This window comes from Lycorma delicatula, chromosome 6 (assembly GCF_047948215.1).
Source record: "Lycorma delicatula isolate Av1 chromosome 6, ASM4794821v1, whole genome shotgun sequence".
Lineage (NCBI taxonomy): Eukaryota > Metazoa > Arthropoda > Insecta > Hemiptera > Fulgoridae > Lycorma > Lycorma delicatula.
Genome location: NC_134460.1, coordinates 19,809,641 through 19,830,787, shown reverse-complemented (window position 1 = coordinate 19,830,787; position 21,147 = coordinate 19,809,641). Strand labels below are relative to the sequence as shown.

At 30.9% G+C, this 21,147-nt stretch overlaps 1 protein-coding gene across 1 annotated transcript in view; it reads right to left on the bottom strand.

Annotated features, from left to right (window-relative positions):
- Positions 1-21,147, bottom strand: part of LOC142326549 (uncharacterized) — a 48,128-nt gene that overhangs the window by 11,233 nt on the left and 15,748 nt on the right. Inside the window, exons 4-8 of the mRNA XM_075369128.1 lie at positions 14,940-15,051; positions 13,546-13,713; positions 10,359-10,590; positions 7,789-7,895; positions 85-204 (exon numbers count right to left, since the gene is read on the bottom strand). Of these exons, the coding sequence (XP_075225243.1) occupies positions 85-204; positions 7,789-7,895; positions 10,359-10,590; positions 13,546-13,713; positions 14,940-15,047 (735 nt within the window). The 5' untranslated portion in view covers positions 15,048-15,051. The remainder of the gene's footprint in view (positions 1-84; positions 205-7,788; positions 7,896-10,358; positions 10,591-13,545; positions 13,714-14,939; positions 15,052-21,147) is intronic.

Sequence of the window (21,147 nt, the reverse complement as noted above, 5' to 3'; positions counted from 1 at the left end):
CAGCTGATAAATAGCTCAAATAATAATAATTAAAAGCAGCTAAAAGTTAATCATAATGTAGTTCAACAAAACATTCACACATACCAACACGTTAAAATAAATAGTAACAAAGATCATAAAAACAGGAAAGATGAAATAAATAAACTTATTACTGCTCCCATGATACCACACGATATTAGCAGATATTGAATCAAGTAAGATTAACTGAAACACAGAATTATAATAATACAAAGAATCAGAAACAGATTATTAATAGTTTCAATAATGTAACAAAACAAGTTTTAATCCACATTACTACAGAAAAAATTATTTTATGTACATCCAAAATTCAATATAATTAGGGATTTGCAGAAAAAAACTGGTTGATCTGTGAACAGATAATAGTTCATTAATTAAATGAATATGTTATTAATACACGAGACCTTCCGAGCATACTGCTACTAAACCTTCCTAAATGATGCCTCAACAGCCATTCAAACAATATTATCAAATTTTTTATCATCTAACATTTTATCTACATGAAATAAATAGCGCATCTGGAAAGTCGCAGTACAGTAACTTCTACAATTATGTGGTGCATTCTGTTCTTTCTGCATTAGATTGGTTGCCCTGTGGGCTCAATTGGTGTTGCTCACACTTTAAACAAGTCTTTCATGAAGGTGACAAGTATACAGCTTTAGTAAGGCACAAGCTTACTAACAACAAACAAGCTTCATATACTCCTGTTCCTCACCGCAATGCAGTTCGAACTCTTATCGAAAATTTTCAGGCAACAAGGTTTATTGAAGACCACCTAAACTAAACAAACAGAAGCTGCTTGATATTTCGGATGCTATCGTCGACAGTCCATCAAAGTCAATGTGCAAGTTAGCACAGCAGCAAGATATCAAACTAGCTACTGCACATAAAGCTGTAAGAAAAGAACTCCTCTACAAGGTAATGTGTGTTTAAGAACTGAAACCTACAGATAATGCTGAGACTTAGTTACTGACAATGGTTTAAATGTTTTATTGACCAACATTCCGTAGGTATCCTTGACAAAATGTTTTTTACAGATGAAACATGATTTCATCTGGACATTATATTAATTCACAAAATCACAACTGTGGTTGACAACTAACCCCCATGACATGAACAATCTTTACACGAAGAGAAAATTGAAACAGAATGTGCATTGAGGGTCCAGTATTTTTTGAAAATACAGTTAATGGAGATCGCTATTGTGTTCTTTTAACAAACTTCACCGGTCAGTTAAAGTGGAAATCAATCACGATTGGTTCCAACACCATGGTGCCACAGTGTACACAGCTAACAGGTCAATGACTTTTTTATAAAATGTCTGGTGTACGAATCATTTCAAGAGGTTTGTGGCCAACACAATCACCTGATCTGACTTGCCCAGATTACTTTTTATGGGGGAGGGGAGAGGCAGCAAAAGAAACAGTGTATTGCAACAGACTACACACAACTGATGAACTAAAAACCACAATAATGGCATATGTATGAGACATACATTCAAGTACATCAGCTGGTTAAGGCATTTGAAAGCAAATTGAAACATTTATTGAGGTTGAAGGAGGTCATTTTCAACTCTTTCCAGTTATTGTAAAATCAATTTCTATAAAATAATGAAATAAAGATACAAAGTGATAATTTAAGTTTCTTCACTGTACTTCCATAATTCCAGTGCACAGCAACTTTCCGAACTTTCTGTACATATAGGCTTACCCAGGATTAGCCTGCACAATCATGGATTTTAGTTGTGTCCGAGGTTTGAAATTTTTTTTTAAATTTTAGACCTATATGTTCAACATTGCGTTTTTAAACATTCTCTTTTGGCTGTGCATCTCTCAGCCGACCTTGGAGAAAGCACTGATATCAATTTTGATGTTGGCATGGCTACCCATCTCGCCACAACCTTTTACTTAGTCATTTGGTAACACAACAGAGGCAATGCGTTTTGTTTTCTTGTGTGAAGTAACTCGTCTACATGTTTTTGATCATTTTATCTTTTTATTTTTGTCCCATCTTTTAGCAATGAGCAAAAGAAAACGTATGTTTAATATTAACCTGCAACAGGAATACAAATTTTTGAAGTTGTGTAATGACAATAACAATGAACAATGTGTTTATTGTACTCTATGTACTTGAGAATTTTCTGTTGCACAAAGGATGATATTGAAGACCACATGAAAGCAGCTAAAGATAGGAGTGCTATTAATGCTACTACTTCAGCAAACATAAGAGATTTTTTTTAAACCAAAGATGGGAATAACAATAACAGTGATCTGGATTGTGCTGCTAAAGAAGCTACATTTTCATACCACATTGCTAGACACAAATATAGTTTCAAAACATCAGACTGCACATCTAAACTTCTTAAAAAATTATATCACCAAAAATTTTCATCTGCTAGAACCAAAACCAAGGCAATTATTGTTAACATTATTTCACCATTTATATATGATAATGTGTTGCGTTCTTTGGAAGACATTAATTATGTAACTGTAATGATGGATAGCTCAGACAGAAGTGAAGTAAGGCTTGTTCTGATTGTTGTAAGATATTTCAGTCTGGAGGAGGGAATTCAAGTTACACTTTTAAATTTTCATGAAGTGTCAGGTGAAACTGCTCAAATTTTGTCTCAGTATCTTTAGCAGTGTGTGAAAAAATACAAACTTGAAGAAAAGTTGGTTTGTTATACCACTGATAACACTAACAGTAATTTTGGTGGTGTGAAGAGAAAGGGAAATGAAAATGTGTTCAGAAAAGTTTAGTGATTTAGATAAACCTAATTTACGAATTTGTTGCTCAGTCCACATTATACACAATTCAGTACAAACAGCAAGTGATTCTATACCCCTGGACATAAAAGTTATTGTTATAAAATCTATAAATATTTTCACATATATACAGTAAGAGTAACGAAACTTAAAGAGTTCTGTGAATCTGTGAAAACATTTTACAAAAAAGTATTATCTCATAGCAACACAAGGTTCCTTAGTTTATTACCTGCAACAGAAAGAATTCTTTCAATTTTTGATGGCTTATAATCATACTTCTTATCTTGTGACAAATGCCCAAAATTATTTGATTTTTTTTTTTTAAATCTAGAAAGTGAAATGTTTCTGAAATTTTTATATAGTACTTTACAGTTATTTAATAATGTAATTCTGAAATTAGAAGCTAATTCTATCACAGCAACAGAAGCATTTCAGACATATTCTGCATTAATTTGTCAACTTCAGAAAAGAAAAACCAACAAATTTATACAATCTTCTGCCAAAGAATTGCTATGCACTCTAAGATAAAATAATGATGTTCAGGAACAAAAATTCTTCTAAAGCGTAGACAATTGCTATAATTCTAGTATCGAATACTTGTTGTGGAGAACCAGTTTTAATAATGTTAGTTTCAGTGTATGAATTTACGAATTGAAATTTTGCCTGGTCTGATTAAGAAGAGTGCACAAGTTGTTAATAAAATTATAAAAGATTGCATAAATATTGATGACCTATTAATGAATGTACATTGTTGAACCAGGTAATTCAAAACCAAAGGGTAGGTTGTGGTTCAAGTTCTGAAAAAGTACCAGATATTATTAAAGAGAAGTGGAAAGCAATTTTTAAGGTGTTTCAAAAGACTGATATTTCATGTTGCAATATTTCTAAAATGGTTGAGTTTGCAATGTCTTTGTCTGGGGCATCTGCTCCAGTTGAGAGAGTTTTTCCCCTTCCAGGAAACATTTGGTCTGTAGAAAGTGGTAGGACTTTCAGCATCTACTGTTAAACACCTGCTAAATGTTAAAATTAATTCAGAACTTTCTTGTTGTGAAATTTATGATGTAATTAAAACAAACACACCATTACTGAAAAAAGTCATGTCTAGTGAAAAATACAATTGAATAAATAAAGTTTAATGTTTCAGTAAAGACATAATTTTAAAAATATGCCCTGGGTTGGACTCAAAAAAATATGGTAAACCTATGTATATATATATATATATATATATATATATATATTAAATTCTATTAACATGAACCACCTAGTATAAAGATCTTACCTTAATTTTATCATGATGGTATTTTAGCAGGATTGTAGCTTCCACAGTCACAATTGAATTCATTTAATTAAATTTCATATTAAATAAAATATTATGTTAAAATTAAAAAAATAACTGCATATATGCAGATTTCATTATAATATAACAGTAATGTAATGATCATTACTCAATGCACATGGATTATTTTAGAGACATAGAATAGTTTAATTTTTTAATATATTTTTATTCAATATAACAAAAAAATAACTACCAAACACAGTAACAGAACCTAGATAACTAATACCAAAAGTCGACTTTCGCAGGATCCTGCGTCAACAGTCTGTACAAAATTCCAGTAGGCATTGAGTTATGTTGTTCAGGTTTTGTGGTTATTAAGGTTATGGTTTCTAAATTTTTAGTTTTAGTTTTAATTTACTTATCTTTTGTTTTTGTTTGATGCAATTTTGGAATTTTGTACTGACTGATGATGTGGGATCCCACAAAAGTTGACTTTTGATATTAGTTTTCTAGGTTCTGTTACTATGTTTGGTGGTTATTTTTTGTTTTTGTTATTTGTAATATACACAAAATTTTATTTTTTTGAATATTCAAATAATTCATTAACATATTGATTACTGTGGTAATAAAATTTAATATTATATGAAATATAAAATACCAAAACACAGTAATTGGATAATTTTAAACTTATTGTACTAATTTCCAATAATTGGTTTTCACTGTATCCCACAGCATCAGTTGGTATTAAATTCTATAGCTATTACACTAAAACATATTCTTTTAATGGTTTGTCATTTTATTCAAAATTATGTTTTGACTGTCCAAAAGAAAAATTTATCTTTTTGAGTGAGATGATGAATAGCAAGTCATAAAAAAGAATGAAAATAATCTTCCAACTATCAATGAGAATATTTTAAGTTAAAGATTGAAAAATTAAAAAAATATTATGTTAAAATTTTAGAAATAACTGCATGTATGCAGATTTCATTATAATATTACAGTAATATTTAAATATTTAAAGTAATTTAACTTTCTGTCGAAAATCTAATTTCATAACAAATGTATAAATAAAAATACAGCTTCATAAAACTTATAAAGGAATTATGGGATGTAGGTTGTTACCCAAGTTAGCCAAGTTCAAGTAAGCCAACTGCCTGTAGGAGTGTTGAGGCAGCCGATTCACAAGAATCTCTTGTAAATCATGATGCGTATAAAAGAAACTATGTCATATTACTATTCAGTAACCGCATGCTATTATATTTTTAATTATTATATACTAGCTTTTACCCGCAGCTTCGTTGGCGGTGAACCTTTAAACGAAATATGCAAGCAACTATGTCATGTCAATCAGTAGCTTTTTGCCTGGGCATTAGCTCTTTAGTTACCTCCTGCCACGAAGGATTACAGGTAAAAGTTACAAAGAGGTAACTCGCCTGCGATTGTTCTGGAGTTTCTCTCACTCTTATAGCTGCCTGTTGTTCAGCTTGTCTTTCTAAACGAATTTGTGTCTTAGTTCTATGTGAGCAGAAGATTCTTGAGTTCGAGCAACTTTTGCCACCCGGGCCCGTGATGAATCCTTGGACAGATTAGATTTGCGCTTCCGAGGCATTTTAGAAAAAAAAAACAGAGTAAAAACTGAAAATGGCAATAGAAGTAAAGCAATAAACAGGCAACTAACCTCAAAAACTGGAAAAGTTTTAGTATTGCTTAGAAGTGACAGAAGAATAACAATAAATATAGAAGTATTCGAAACAGCAGAAGCACGATACTCAATTGAATAGTGACTTGACCGTCAGTATTAAAGTGTTGGATTGGCACTTTATTTCATTTACTTACTGGAACGCCAGATGACGTTGAATTTGGTCAAATTTTTTGTCGGACGATCTTACCTACCAATATAAATTTTTTTACCCTCCCGAAAAAATATTGTTTTTTTTTTTTTACTAAAAAGTGTCCTATATCCTTCACAATAACTTTGAGAATGTGTGTACGAAGTTTCATGATGATCGGTTGAGTAGTTTCTGCGTGAAAGCGTAACAAACAAACAAACTCACATTTACATTTATAATATTAGTAAGGATTTTAAATTTAAATAAATTAAGACATTTTATTTGAGAGTTTTAAGAGTTATGAAATTGTTAATTGTCCATAAACAGCAGAATTTCACTAATATCTTAAATTGTTGATTAAATCTGTATGATAATAAATATTAAATTTAATTCAGTTTTTGTCATCTGATTGCGAGAAATCAGATGACAAAAACGTTATAAGAAGCCCTTAAGGAACCCTGATGATATGCAAATATGAATATTTCCAGTTTATCAACACAGTTCTGCTTTACACGGAATGATACTCATAAAAACAATTTTTTTCTCATTGCAACACAAGAAAATATCAAGAAAATATAAATCACATTTTGAATGTGATTTTATCTTCTTGGAAGCACACATTTCACATCTTCCTCTATTTTCGACAAATGTCAGCCAGTGAGCACCCAGGTTTTGTTTTCTGATGTTCTTTGGCACCAAAAAATTTGTAGGATCCTTTGGAGAAACAGTTTGATTTGGTTGACTTCTCTTCTTTATGAATGTTGTTCCCTTGATGAGAAGTCCTTGGGTTACCTGTCTCTTAACTGTAGAAGAGGCATTTTCCAATGTAGCTCTTGACATATCACAAATGAATTCACAAGAGTCATTTCCAAAAAAGTGAAGAATATGTAATGCCACCATTTTTTTTTTACCTTCTGTCACAGTTGTAAATTGCACAAAGCATATCAGCTTTGTCAATGCCACCCATGAAGCTGTTGTAGTCCTTGACTATCTTTGGTGCAGGGGCATCGTTCTCATTTACATCCTTTTCTTTCCTATGCAAGGTGCAGCTTTCATTTCTGTGGAAGTTTGAAAGTAGGTGCACACATCTGTTGTCCTTCCATCTGAAATAGGAAATACCTTGTTGAATTGGCTTGAAATCAAATTCACCTCTTTGTAATTCTTTGTCACTTTTCATTTTTGGGAGGTGTTTCCTGTTTGGGTAACTGTTCAGGCAAAAATATTGTAGCCTTCAGGTATTCAAAAAGCTTTATAAATGTGAAATAACTGTCTATCATTATGGTGTAATTACCTCCCCTCAAAGACTGCGATTTTTGTAACACTACCCCCTGATCCAAACTGGATTCATAATACTGAATTAATATAAGCGATACTTCTGAGTAGCATTAGGACATAAAGGGTTAACAACTCAATTGGGTTGAGTAAGCACACAATGATAGTGGGGTAATCCAAGCACAGTTTTGCCACTGGATCTTGTTAATTCATCAATTTTAAACACATTAAATTTACTTTTAATATGCGAAACCCTTTGCAATAATTGGATCTTAAATTCAACCTCTTCAAAAATCACACCTTTTGAAATAAGCCTCAAGCAAAATTTCATATTCTTTTTCTTAGACACCGCTGGACTTCTTTCCATTTTACATAAATGATCAGTTGTTGTCCAAGACAATAATTTGAAATTGTGAATTAACATATTATTTTAAGTGTTTTAGTTTAAAAAAAAGATTTCTTAATTGTCTGTGTACTTAACCTTTATTCAAATATTTTACATTCCTATTTTCTTCCTTCACTGCTTTTATTTTCCTCTAGGTATAATGGTTTCAATGAAATTGAACATAACATTATAATACTAAGATACTGGTATTGAAATATAAACAAATACAAAAATGTTTCTTACCAATTTAAAGAAGCTAAAAATACTGTGCAAAGAGATGTAGAGAATTATCCAAAAATTTTGATTAATGGGCATCAACGCCATGAAATAAGATGCCGTAGTGAATGGAACTGTAACATACAAAATATCATCATAATTAATATGAAAACTAATATGTTAATTATTATAGAAAAAAAAAATTAAATAATACATTTTTTATATGCATATATAACCCTATTTATCCAGACATCTTATACGTAGATGACATCTCTATTTACTCATACGTAGATTAAATACAGTTTGCTTATAATTAATAGATTTATATATAATCGATTATTTTAATCAATACAAAACCATCAAATAGATACGTTAGTATCTTATAAAGCATTGAAGTTGTAGCCACTTACATGCACTCAATGTAAGTTTTTCTTGCAGCTCAATTTTTAAATGGTCCAATAACGATGCGTAGTATTTACCTGTAATTGCTGAAACTTTTTCTAAATAGTCAATGAAGATTATCCCTTGTAAATCACAGAATACAGATACCATAATCTTCTTGGCCAAAGAGATGATCTTAGCCTTCTGGTGCTGACTCCCTGCTGGCAACCCATTGTTTGCATTTTTCCTTGGCCTCAGTTGTGTAGTGGTGTATCATCTATGTTTGGTCTAGTCTTGAAACAATTCTTAAAATCCTGTGGTTTTACTGAAATCCTGTCTTGCAGATAGCGCTTTTTCGTTGTGAAATGTTGATGCAAAATATTATACACTCGTTCAGTCAAGACACCCAAAGCATTAGTAATTTCATGCATCATCATTCTAATACATTCTGATCCAACATCATATTATGAATTTTATCAATTATTACTGGAGTAGTGACCTCAAACAGGGAGTCCAGTAGGTTCAGCACCACTTGTGCTCAAATGACCGCTTCAAAAATTTTGAAAACACTTATAACTGTTCTAACTTGAAGGTGCAGATTCGCCATAATATTTATCAAGTTTTTATTTAGTTTCTTTAGGCAATTTACCTTTCATAAAGTAATGTTTAATCAACATGCAAAACTCCCTTTTATCAATTTTTTAAAAAATCACTTGATTTTCTAGATTCAAACAGACACCAAACATAAAAATAATTAACTGATCACGTTGAAACTTGATGTACGTTCTTCCAAAAGATGCTCCTAACTGAAAAAATGAGCTTAATACGCACCGGTGATGCCAACTCTCAGACTTTGCAGGGACTTTTCAAACCACTTATTAGTCATATTGCCTTCCACTTATTAGTCATATTATCTATTTCCTTCTAAGTAGGAATTTATTATGAATATTCACATTAAAAAACTGACAACTTTGAAAATTATACAAGTATTTTACACATACAGTAAATCTCAGTGAAATGAAACAACTTGAAAAAAATTGGAAACACTTGTTAAAAAAACTGCTAGTGTAGCAGCACATGTAAAGACCTCTCTTCTTGATAATTTTAATTTTTTATCAACAAACTGAACCAAATTGTAAAAGTTAAATTTTTTTTATTTATATCATCACAATATAACAAGAACGTTGTTAATTTCCATTTGTTAAAAGGATCAAGGGTAACTGTGGGAAACCTTAAATAAGGGTAAATACCACATAATTAAAAATAATAAAAATGCTGGCAAAAAGTTGCATAACATTTTTGGTTTCATTGAGCAATTAATAACTATAATTTCAGAGATTTTTCCCTTGACAGACTGTCCCACTTAGAAAGAAAATTAAATTGAATATTGAAGTATATAAGTAAAGAACAATGTGAAAATATTATTCTACCTTTTAGGTAAAATTTTAAGATACAATAACTACTGAAACATCCTGAGGATTAAAATCCTGGAATTGAAGATTATTAAGTTAGGTTAAGTATCAATGGCTAAAGCCACATTCAACAGATTACTATAGGTCACCAAAGTTAAGAAAGTTGGATGCAGATTTGTTTAAAAATGTGTTTACATTTTTCAATGTCCCAACTGACTATATGCCACTAAAGAAAAATAGTTTATCTGAATTTTTTACTCAATTTTTTTGTCCATCTGCTTCGGGTAATAAATACTATTTAAAGACAAGTAATAAATACAAAACAGTCATTTTAATATCACTTCAATAAAAAACAGTTGCTTCAGTGAACTAATACAAATTTTATGCATTACTCTAATATTTAATTGACAAATAGTTGTTTAGGTTTTCAGATTTTATTACAAAGAAGCACATGAGACTTACATACATTTCAATAAAACATTGCAGTATTGCTTCTTAACAGAACAAAGTACACCTTTTAAGGGATAACAACAATTGACCGTTTGGCCTCCCAAGTAGTTGAATGGTTGTTAGGCATTTTCCTAATCTCCCTAACTTCCTTCACTTATTTTAGATACATCTTTAATTAGAATTCAACCATCATTAATACTCATACTACATAAATACAATATATAATTATGGCCTTCTCAAAAACCCAACATTAAAATGTTTTGAATCTGAAGAAGTATTGCAACTTTCTAAACATAGTTTCTCTGTACACATTTAAAATTAAAAAAGAGAGAATAAATTTACAAACAAAATTACCAAATTCAGTTCCAATAGATTGAATTGAAATATCAAATGCCTTAGCCAATACACCAGCAATCATTAGATTTGAAATACAAAATATTATTGTCGTAAATAAGTGGGTCAGGGAGATAATTACACAATCAATCGCTGGAACAGTACATAAAGGTAATCTACCGGTTGCAGCACATATAATTAAAAAAAACTCTGCCAAATCTGGAAATGATAGTGCACAAGCTAAAAAGGCACCCTGAAAAAATAAAAATAAAGTTAAAAAACAGAATCAAAATTATTGTTGTACAATAGAAATCAAATCCAAATTTTTGGTCAATAGGGAATGAACTTATGAATAAAATATACCCTGTGATTACAATATTGCAAAGAGTTTAATTAGAATTAGAATAAATTCATACTTAAATATTTCAAAAATTATTTTGGCTGTTCTTTCACGTCTGGTCAAATAAGCAGACACAAATATTGTGTAAAGAACTCGTAATACATTCTAATACTATACAGAATAGTATATTATAAAATTTTTTCTTCAGTCTGTTTTTAAAACTTGATATTAAAATCAAATTTTACACTTGCATTTGTTTTAATTTAATGTCTTCTATTTCAATGCTACATGTGTAAGAAACAGAACGAAATATTTAGAAATTATGCTTAATCCCAATTTTTTGCTTAATTATTAGATGGAGTTCAATATTAGATCCACTTTTTGTTGTAATATAAAAACAATGAACTACCGTGAATGTTTAAGAAAATTCAAATAATAATTTATCAACTTCATTGATTCATTCTCTATTCTCCAATGAATAATGCTTTCTTAGAGATACCTCTATTACCAATTCTTCTGAAAATTACACACATTTATTGAAAAATTAAATGAATGTCATAAAAATCAAACTGGATTATGACGTTATCAAACAGAAAAGCCAACATAAAATCTATGTTAACTCTTCTTTACTAATGCAAATAATCCTTTGTAGTCAGTAGAGGAGAAATGTTTGTATCTTAACTACTATATTACTAAAAAAATAAGTTTTATTTTTTTGTTTAATTCTGTTTACTAGTAAGAGTATTAGCACATCAGATAATAACTTCATTATAAATTTACTTTTATTAGTTATTTTAAATATTAGTACTGAGACAATAAAATTAAGAAGATCTTATGATAAAAAAATTTTGTTTGTGAAATTTTAATGAAAACTTTTGACAGAAGTTCCTATTTTTTTGATTATTTTAGCTCTATTACTTCTTTCTACTATTACTTATTTACTTATCTCTGTTATTATTACTTTTAATAATAACCTCTGTTATTATTCTATTTTTATAAGTAGCAGCATGCAAACAAATTAGATAAAGGCAAGCAACAATTACTTATTTATATAAATAATTTGAGACTGGAAAAAACAAATAGAAGAAATCATCAGATTAAGAAGGGAGTAAATAGCAAAAGCTAAATTAAAAAAAGCAAGTTAGTGAAACACAAGTGTTATGAGTTCCTTCCCACCCACTGCCACAAAAAATAATGAGTGAAAGATGTACAAAATTTTAAAAATTTACAAATATATTTTACACTTTTTAATTTATTTTAATGTGGATAATACACATGTGATTCATTTTTTAATATTTCGAGATAAAAAGATAATTACCCTTTTTTCTGTAAAATACACTTTTTTATAAACATTTTTTTTCTGAATAAAAGAATGATAATAAACACGTTAAATTAAATTAAAGTGGTGCCAACTAATCTGACTAAAATAAATGATAAAAAAACAAATAAATAAACAATGTTATAAGAAATTTATAACATCATTCTTCAACATAGTTCCTGTTGCTTTTTCTGCACCTCTTTCATTTTTTCACAAGCTTTTTTATGCTTTCAAATAATTTTTCAGCTTGATTAATAAGCCATGCAATGCACCACTTCCTTCAATTCTTGGTTGGAAACAAATTGATAGTCTCAAATGTCTCAATGAATGGAGCAGACGCTGATAATATGATGAAAGTTGATCAGTTCAATACAGTAGTGAGCAAATACTGCTAACTTGGTTTTTGAAGGTTTCGATCTCTCTGTATAGCAATATACAAAGAAAAACTTGTCAAAACTTATCATCTTATATACAAGAAGTTGAAGTTTTGATAAGTTTTTCTTTGTTTGCTTTGAATTGAGACTTCAACTTTTCAAAAAGCATTTCACTATAAGAAGCATTGTTTATTGTTAAGCCCCTTTTCTGATAATGTTGTAGTACTGGGTTTTGCAAATGCTAAGAAATGTTAACAGCAACTTTCCTGCTGACAAATCATGCTTGAAATTTTTCTTGAAAGCAGGTTGTGGATGTTTCAATTTCATACTCTGCCATTTACTTTTTAACTTTAAGCGGTAGACCCACGCTTCATTAACATTACCAATAATAATTCTTTTCAAGAAAGGGTCACTTTCATTATCATATAGAGCTAAGCTTTGCAGAAACTTTATGAAAGTTATGTATTATTATGGATTATTTTGTACACAGAACTATGACTAATTTTAAAAGAACTTTTGCCACTTTGATATACTTCTCTGGCCTTTCTTATTCATGACATATTAATACAATATTGTTGTCAGTTATAATTTTAGATAGATTCTTTCTCCTTTATGGATTATACACGTGTGATCATTTTTTAATATTTTGAGATAAAAGATAATTCAACTTTTTTCTGTAAAATACTTATTTTTCTAAATAAAAGAATAATAAACAAGTTAATTATCATTTACAATTTTCTATCGTGAACAAGTCTAAAATCATTTTCCTCTTAAGTATTATTTTTTTTATGAGTTTTTATTAGCATTTACTGAAATTGTCATTAATCATTAAAAATTACTAACAGTATAAACTCAAGACTCATTTCAGTCGCTAGTAGGAACCATTTATTATTTTAACAAGGATCACATCTCTAATTTTTCAAAAGTTCCTTTATTAGATTATGAGGTATTGCAGAACTATCAAGTTTTAAGCAGATGAATTTCCTATTCAGGAACTGCAGTGATTTTACCATAATCAATTTGTATACAGTACTTTATTTTTGAACATAAGATAACAATCTCTAAAAAAATTCTTAATTTTATGTTTTTCTCTAAAAATTCTAATTTAACTCACCTCATTCATATCATATTTTGTAACATAGCTATTCTTACTGATTTACATAAAGACATTCTTACCTCAAATTGCTTTTTTGACGGGCATCTATTAATATTTAGAACTGTAGTTTTAGAATTACCAATCTGGAAGAAATGTACTAATCCAATTTGGTGCCCTTCAAAAAATGCTGATGTAAATATTAAGAGTAGTTGAAACACCAAGAAAACTATTGTAGCTGCTTGAAAAAGCTAAAATAATAAAAATGAATAATTATTAACAACATGGACTAGAAAAACACAAATCGGTCACAAACATACAAAACAAAGAATACTAACCGCTTTATAAAAGTATTTTTTATGACAAAATAAACTTTTTAATAGAGATTTTAAGTGATACGCCATAATGTACCACAAACAGAAGCATTTATTGACTGGGTAAGCGACTTGACATATTGATTACAAATCATTAGAGCTTTTCCATTAGCACCCTGGTTCAGCTAAAATTAAAAGTAGTATTTTCAACAGGATTTGAAAAATCTAGAAAACAAGAAAGCACTTAAAAAACATTTACATCATTAGATAGATTACTCAAAATCTAAAATTTAATTTTTACACAATCATTATCAGTAAACACTGAGGAATAAGTATATGCATAAACAATAATAATACATACATAAATAAAATCAAACAGTATTAATAGATGGTATTTATAAAATAAAAACATAAAAAACTTTTTATCAAAAATTCAAGCAATATAATTTTATTCAATCCTAACCTATGCCAGGCTAAATAACAATCTAAAACTTCTAACACAGATTGCCTGCCATTACTAATTCACAACTCTATTACTAAGGAAACTTTATCTGAGAAAAGATAAGAGATATTGTTAACCATAAGCTAATCAATTACATATCCTCTCACATAAATGAAATTTAATGGAAGGGATGACTGTTTAATATTCTTATGATAAAAAACTTTCACAAAATGAATGTATAAATTTAACATATTCCAAAAGGCAATTCAATAGCAGTTCCCTATTGTTATTCAATAATGAAGATTCATTACTGTTAAAGTAGGTTTCCCCGCTAATAAAAGAAGATAATTACATAATTTCTAATAAATAACTTTGTGATCAGTATCCAGGAAATGTTGGGTGAAGTTCAATTTCTCTCAGCTCCTGTATTTTTAATGAACCAAACTTTCTTTTACTTTGTTGTACATAACCTAAATTACAACAATTACTGTCTTTACAAATCAATTTATAAATGTCCACACTTTTGTAGGTTTAAACATATCTGAGGACAGAGGTCAATTTCCTAGGCATAAGAACAGTAATGTTAAAGCTGTGATATTTAAAAATACATTTTATCTTGCTGCTGTGTAGAAAAATATTGAGAAATGGCAGGGATATCCAGACGTACAACAAACACCCCCACTCATTAACATCATCATTACTAGTAAATGAATTTACTTACCTTGACAAAATTAGTTGTGTCTTTTTTACTCAAAATCCAAACAATGACTATATATAAGCACACAGCAATTAATGTTATAATGTACCTTCTTCTAATATTGAAAAACATGTCACTGTAAAACAAAATAAAAAATGAACACGAATAATGTAGACGTAAATAAAGTTACGATATATGAAAATATTTTTGCAAAAAAATTTAAAATTTAAGCTTAAAAAACTAGTTAATCTGAAGTAAACAATTTCGGGTGATTTTTAATTTAATCAAAATTTTCTAATTTTGCAAAACTAAATTCAGAAAGAAACATTAAAAAAGATTAAAATTAGTTTTTTCCACTTTTCACAACTTAGTTACTTCTAATTTCAAATGGTGATTTTCTTTGCTCTCACAATATAGTAAATCTTTCAAGACAACTATTTTTCACCACTTGCTGCTTAAATGTTAAGTATACAGTAACTACAAAATCACAACTTAAAGAAATCAATAAAAGCAATTCAAAAAACCGTCAACCAATTAAAAGTTTTTTTCCTGCATCCAGTTCTGTACTCATATCTTCCTTCTGATTTTTTTTCAACTACATATTTGACAAGAATTAACATGCAACAACAATGTAGAACTACATGAAATTGAGAAAAAATAATTAATTTGCGATATTTAAGTAAAATTTAAAATGGCTATTGATAGCAGCAGATATATATATATATATATATACAAAGGTAACTCTGCTTAACTCTGCTAAATTTCAAGTTTAGTTTTTAGTATAGCGGTTACATTATACTATGATTTGCTCTGCTGATCAAAATAAAAATGCAGCTGTCATCAGTTACGGTATTTAAGACTGGGCCTGCCGACTTCAATAATGTAGAACTTGAAAAATAATAGTACCAAAAGTGTTTTAATTAATAATTTACATGCAATTTTAAAGCAGTTGTTTATGGGGTTTAATTTAAAGAAATAAATAAACAATTATTAAACAGTAACTCTGAAACACATTTAATAATTATTAAAACTAACTGTGATAGTAAAGATAATTATTTTTTTTATACAATTCGTACCACAATTTTTAATTTACAAAATGTTATTAGACACTAGACTTTTTAGGCTATTTTAATTAAATTATATCTGTAATAGTCATTATAGTTCTTTATTTCTTTTTTTATGTTTTCTTTATACAAGTATTTCCATTTGACACTACAAATAATATACGACAATAATAAATAAAAATATAAAGAATATTTTTATGTTTTTAATACTTTTATTTTTTTAAATCTAGTCTAAAAAAGATCATATACATTAAGCGTGTCAAACTTAAAGACTGATATGGATCAAATAAATAATGTTGAAGTTTATGTGGGCCGCAAAAAAAGAAAAACTCTTCAAATTCAATTTTCAAAGAATATAGGTATATTTCAAAAAGTATAGTATAAGAAACAAGAATAATGATAAGGTTTTCTTCTTCACATCTCTTTTCTGCTACTATCTTCACTACTTCAGGAGAAATCTTTTCCCAGTGATTACTCTCAAAACTGAGCCAAGATGAATATCAGTAATTAGATCTGATGGGGGACTTATGAGGTGCTACCCAAAAGTTCGGGGAATTTTACCATAAAAATAAAACAGCTTACCGTAACTTATAATTTCCACTGTCTCCTTCAAAGTAATCCCCTTGGGCATTGATACAGTGATCCCAGCGTTTTTCCCATGATTCCATGCATCCCTGGAAGTCTGCAGGTGTAACTGTTTGAAGCACGTTCTGCGTTTCTTCCTGAATCTCCTCAATTGTGTTAAAACGATGGCCTTTCAATTGAAATTTTATTTTCGGAAAGAGAAAAAAGTTACATGGGGCAAGGTCAGGCAAATAGGGTGGTGGGGAATCACTACAGTCTTTTTGGAAGCCAAGAAATTCCGAACGGCTAGCAATGTGTGCGTGGGTACGTTGTCATGGTGCAGAACCCAGATGTTGTTACCCACAGATCTGAACGTTTGCACCTAATGCTTTAAAGTAACCGCTTCAAAACTTTACAATAGAACATGACAGTTTGACCAAGAGGAACAAATTCGTTATGTATAATGCCTTTGATGTCGAAAAAAACCATCATCATGGACTTCATGTTGCTGCAAACTTGGCGTGCTTTTTTTTGGCTGCGGTGAACTTGGCAACTTCCACTGCGACAACTGCTGCTTAGTTTCAGGGTCATACCAGTACACCCATGTCTCATCGCCGGTTATGATGTTGGAGATGAAGTTAGGGTCATCTCATGCTGAATTTTTCAATTCACTAGACAGCTACGCGATTTTGTTTCTGGTCGCTGTTCAACAGTCTCTGTACGAATTTTGGAGCAATGCGTGTCATCTTGAAATTGTCCGACAAGATGCGTTGCACGAACCCATATGACATTTATACAATTGCACAAACATCATGGATTTTTTGTCTATGATCTGCAACAATAGCATCCAGTACTTTCGCTATGTTTTCCAGTGTTGAGCTTGTTGATGGTCTTCCTGAATGCTCATCATCATCGGCTGTCGTTCGTCCATCTTTGAATCATTTGTACCACAAAAACGTTTTACTTTTACTCATAGCATTGTCACCAAATGCTTCCACAAGCATGCGATGGGTTTCTGTACTAGTTTTTTTAAGCATGAAGCAAAATTTGTGCAGGTTCTTTGCTCTTTAAAATCTGCCATTTAGAACTTCGCCGAAGCAGTACAATACAACGTTACACAACCGCACGAAAGTCAACAATGCAGCCTTTCACAGTCACAGCTGTTGGAGCACTGATTCACAAACCTGGCAGATAAATATAAATAAAATTCAGGCACACTAACTTCACTGAATTTTGCTTTCAAATCTGAATCGCACTGTATCCAATTACCTCAATTTGCATTTGATTAGGTACAAATTCTATATTTATTGAATAAATCGAGGAGAACAAAAAAACTTTCCAATAATTTAAAATCTGCAAATCTTGTTTCAAATTTATTTCTATGCCTTTCTGTATATTTTTTATGCAACACAGTTTCACATAAACTTGATATGTTCATGTCGGTAAGTGCGATATATCTTCATTCGTCAACTGCTTTTCTCACAGAACTAGCTTACAATTGAATGCTGTAACTTGGGTCACACATGAGGGTAGACTGTATGTCACACATAGATAGATTGTATTTTTGCAGAAGTTGAAAAACACAATTAACATTATCACAAGCAAGAAGAAGCACAGCTGACTGAGTTACACCCCCAAGCTGTACTCTCGTCACAGGCAACAGAAAAAGCTTCGAAGTAGGTGATTTTATTTTGATCTGCATACTTAAATTGTTGGCCAAATCAGTAACTCAAAAATTTCTAGTTTTTAATATCAACTCCAACAAGAAGTAACTTGCATGCACTGTCACTTCACTTCCTTCTTAGTAAACACTAACTGTTGTTTTGCAGTCCCAACTTGAGCCCTTTCACCTTTTCTTGTCTCATTAATCCCTCTTAATTATTATATAATGATTTATGTTGTTCATAATGACTACAGTATGAATGTTTAACCAGTTGTAACACAATAACGTCACAGGCTGGGGTACCATGAGAAGTGATAGCCAATTGTAGCACAGTGACATCACAGGCTGGGTGTGTCAGGTATGAGCGTGTGATGTCACAAGTGGGTTGCCTCGAGACGGTCTATCTGCCTAGATGCAGAGAGCATGTGATGTCACAGCAGTCGTTGCCTGCAGCCGTAGCTCAAAACGGGATATCTAACTGGTGTCGCGAAATAGGGTATGAGAGCGGGTGTCTGTCAAGTTGCCCAACATTAGAATGGTATTGACTGCCAAGGGGTATTGGTTATGTAGCAGTTGCATGCAGTATTGGCTGGCAATGGGTATCCTACTGTAATACAAAAGCAATGCAGTTTACGTGGTGGCATCATTAGCAAGCAAATATAGGATGATAGTAGTTGGACTTAATAATGATGGGCAAGCGCAAAAGAAATCTGTTAGCTATTTAAGACCAAACAGTCTCAATATAGACAAACATTAAAGCTAGAAGAAATGAAAATTAATAAGAAATATGCCACAGTCAACATGCAAAAGGTTAACACTATTTAATTCGGCCCAGCTATCGTACCAACCTAATTGGATGACAAAAAGGAATTACACTGCTTCTTGCCAAATCTATATGCAACTCGATTTACTGATTTCAGATGGAAAAAATACCAAAGTTAAAACTAAAACTAGTACATAAAAGAAAGAAGAATGTAGACAGGACATTGAGTTAATAGAGTAAAAGAGCTGTTAATTTTTATTGTACTGTACATACAACTTATGCATATAACAAATGTTTACAACAAAAATATATTTAAGTTATTTATTTAAGCTTACCTATCCCAAATCATTTAGAAATGTTTCAGAGCTTTTGCCATGAGTGCAAGAGAAAAACAGGTAGCCATCATTGCTTATGGTAAGTAAAAATCTCATGCATTCTAGCTGTGAAATCTGCAGAAGGGACAAAGCCACTTATATAAAAAGCCCTAAATTAATTAGCGAAATAGAAAACTGAAATAAAATGTTAGTAGATGATTAAGAAGGATTAAATACATGCTTGATCAAATAATTGCATATTTTTTTAATCTCTTGATCGTCTACTTAAAAAATAAAAACAGTACAGAATATTATGCTGCAATTATCAAATCATGTTATCTATTAATGGTATCTTTGTATACCAACTTCATTTCTAGGCATTTAAACTGCTGCAATTCCTTATCTGTAAAGGTATTAGCATATTTAATGAGAAGGAATATGCCAAACAGCCCCTTGGTGTCATCTTCTACAGTGGCTAACAGAAAACGTCCATGCGTTTTCATTGGTAAACGTGGTTTTACTTTCTTTTTGTTTAACGATAGCATCAGAACCACTACAGAATCTATCGTTTTCATATCGGTAATTGTACCCATCTTATGATATTCTATAATATGCAATATGTATTAGTATTATTTATACATATACAGTATTCAAGTTACGTTACAATGGGTGCAGCATGAGAGGTCATACCAGCGCAACCCTACTTCACTGGCTACACTTCACCAGTCAAAGGTGTGTAATTCATGACTGTTTCGTAGATCAATACACAGTAAGCTGTGGTATTTGCAGGTCAGTGCCAATGGTTTCAAAGGTGATCTTTAAATTAATAGGACCCAATTTCAGCGATTTGTTCTGGTGAGAGCAATCAACCATATACAGAGGTACATCCTTTCTGAACTCTGCATAAGTATGCAGAGTTGCTTTCCTCTTGACTGTAATACGATCTCCATAAATCTATGAACATTTTGTACATCTCACTGGTATTGCCTTTCAAGTCATCATACAGGTAATAATCTGAATTTAGATAGACTTTCAGGTTCTTTAACTTGCAAGTCAAATTTTTATATATCTTTGGTCAATTAGTTTTTCCTCTGTTTGGAAAGCCAGTATCACATATCTGGGTTTCTTCTTTTGTGATCTGCACTGTCCAAGTACTAGTATTGCTTTGTGTGACACCCAACCACTCGTGTGTATCCTAAGTGTGAAAACCGATCATCAGTTTTTTGTTCGACTCCAGCAGCTTGTCCAAGGTGATGGCCTCTTAGTCCTGGTCTCAAGTAAGGAATTTCCCATGAGACTTTTATGATTGATAATTCAGCTCCATGGTTCGCTTCGGTACAAACTATCACATTTGCATTGTTATTGGCTCTTATCAGTACCAACTCCTGTTTCACTCTAGTTGACTTGCTTAAAATCTTCAGTGCATAAACATTTGCTGCGGTACATAGAGATATACCGTTTTCATCTCGATATACATCATTACCAAATACCCAGCCAGTGTTTCCTACTGCTTTTTTATGACTGTCTCTCAATGACAGCACTGTTCACCAGCTTAGCTTTAGCGGCTTTCATGTTCTTGTGAGATTCTTCTACACCTCTTCTACATGCAGAAAACTTTCACCAGGCAATATGCAATAATATAGTTGACTGACAGGAATTCAGATCTCATGTCCAACATGAAAGTGGCAGAAGCACATGGAAATGTGTATGATACTGCTTGTACACTATCGATTTGTTTCGCATTAATTTATCATTTATTGAAAGTAGATCCATCGTTCCAACTATATATAACTTAATGTTCCTCTCACTTAATCACCTGCTTACCATTAACTATACCTTATCTTTTCTTCGCGCTGTTATTATC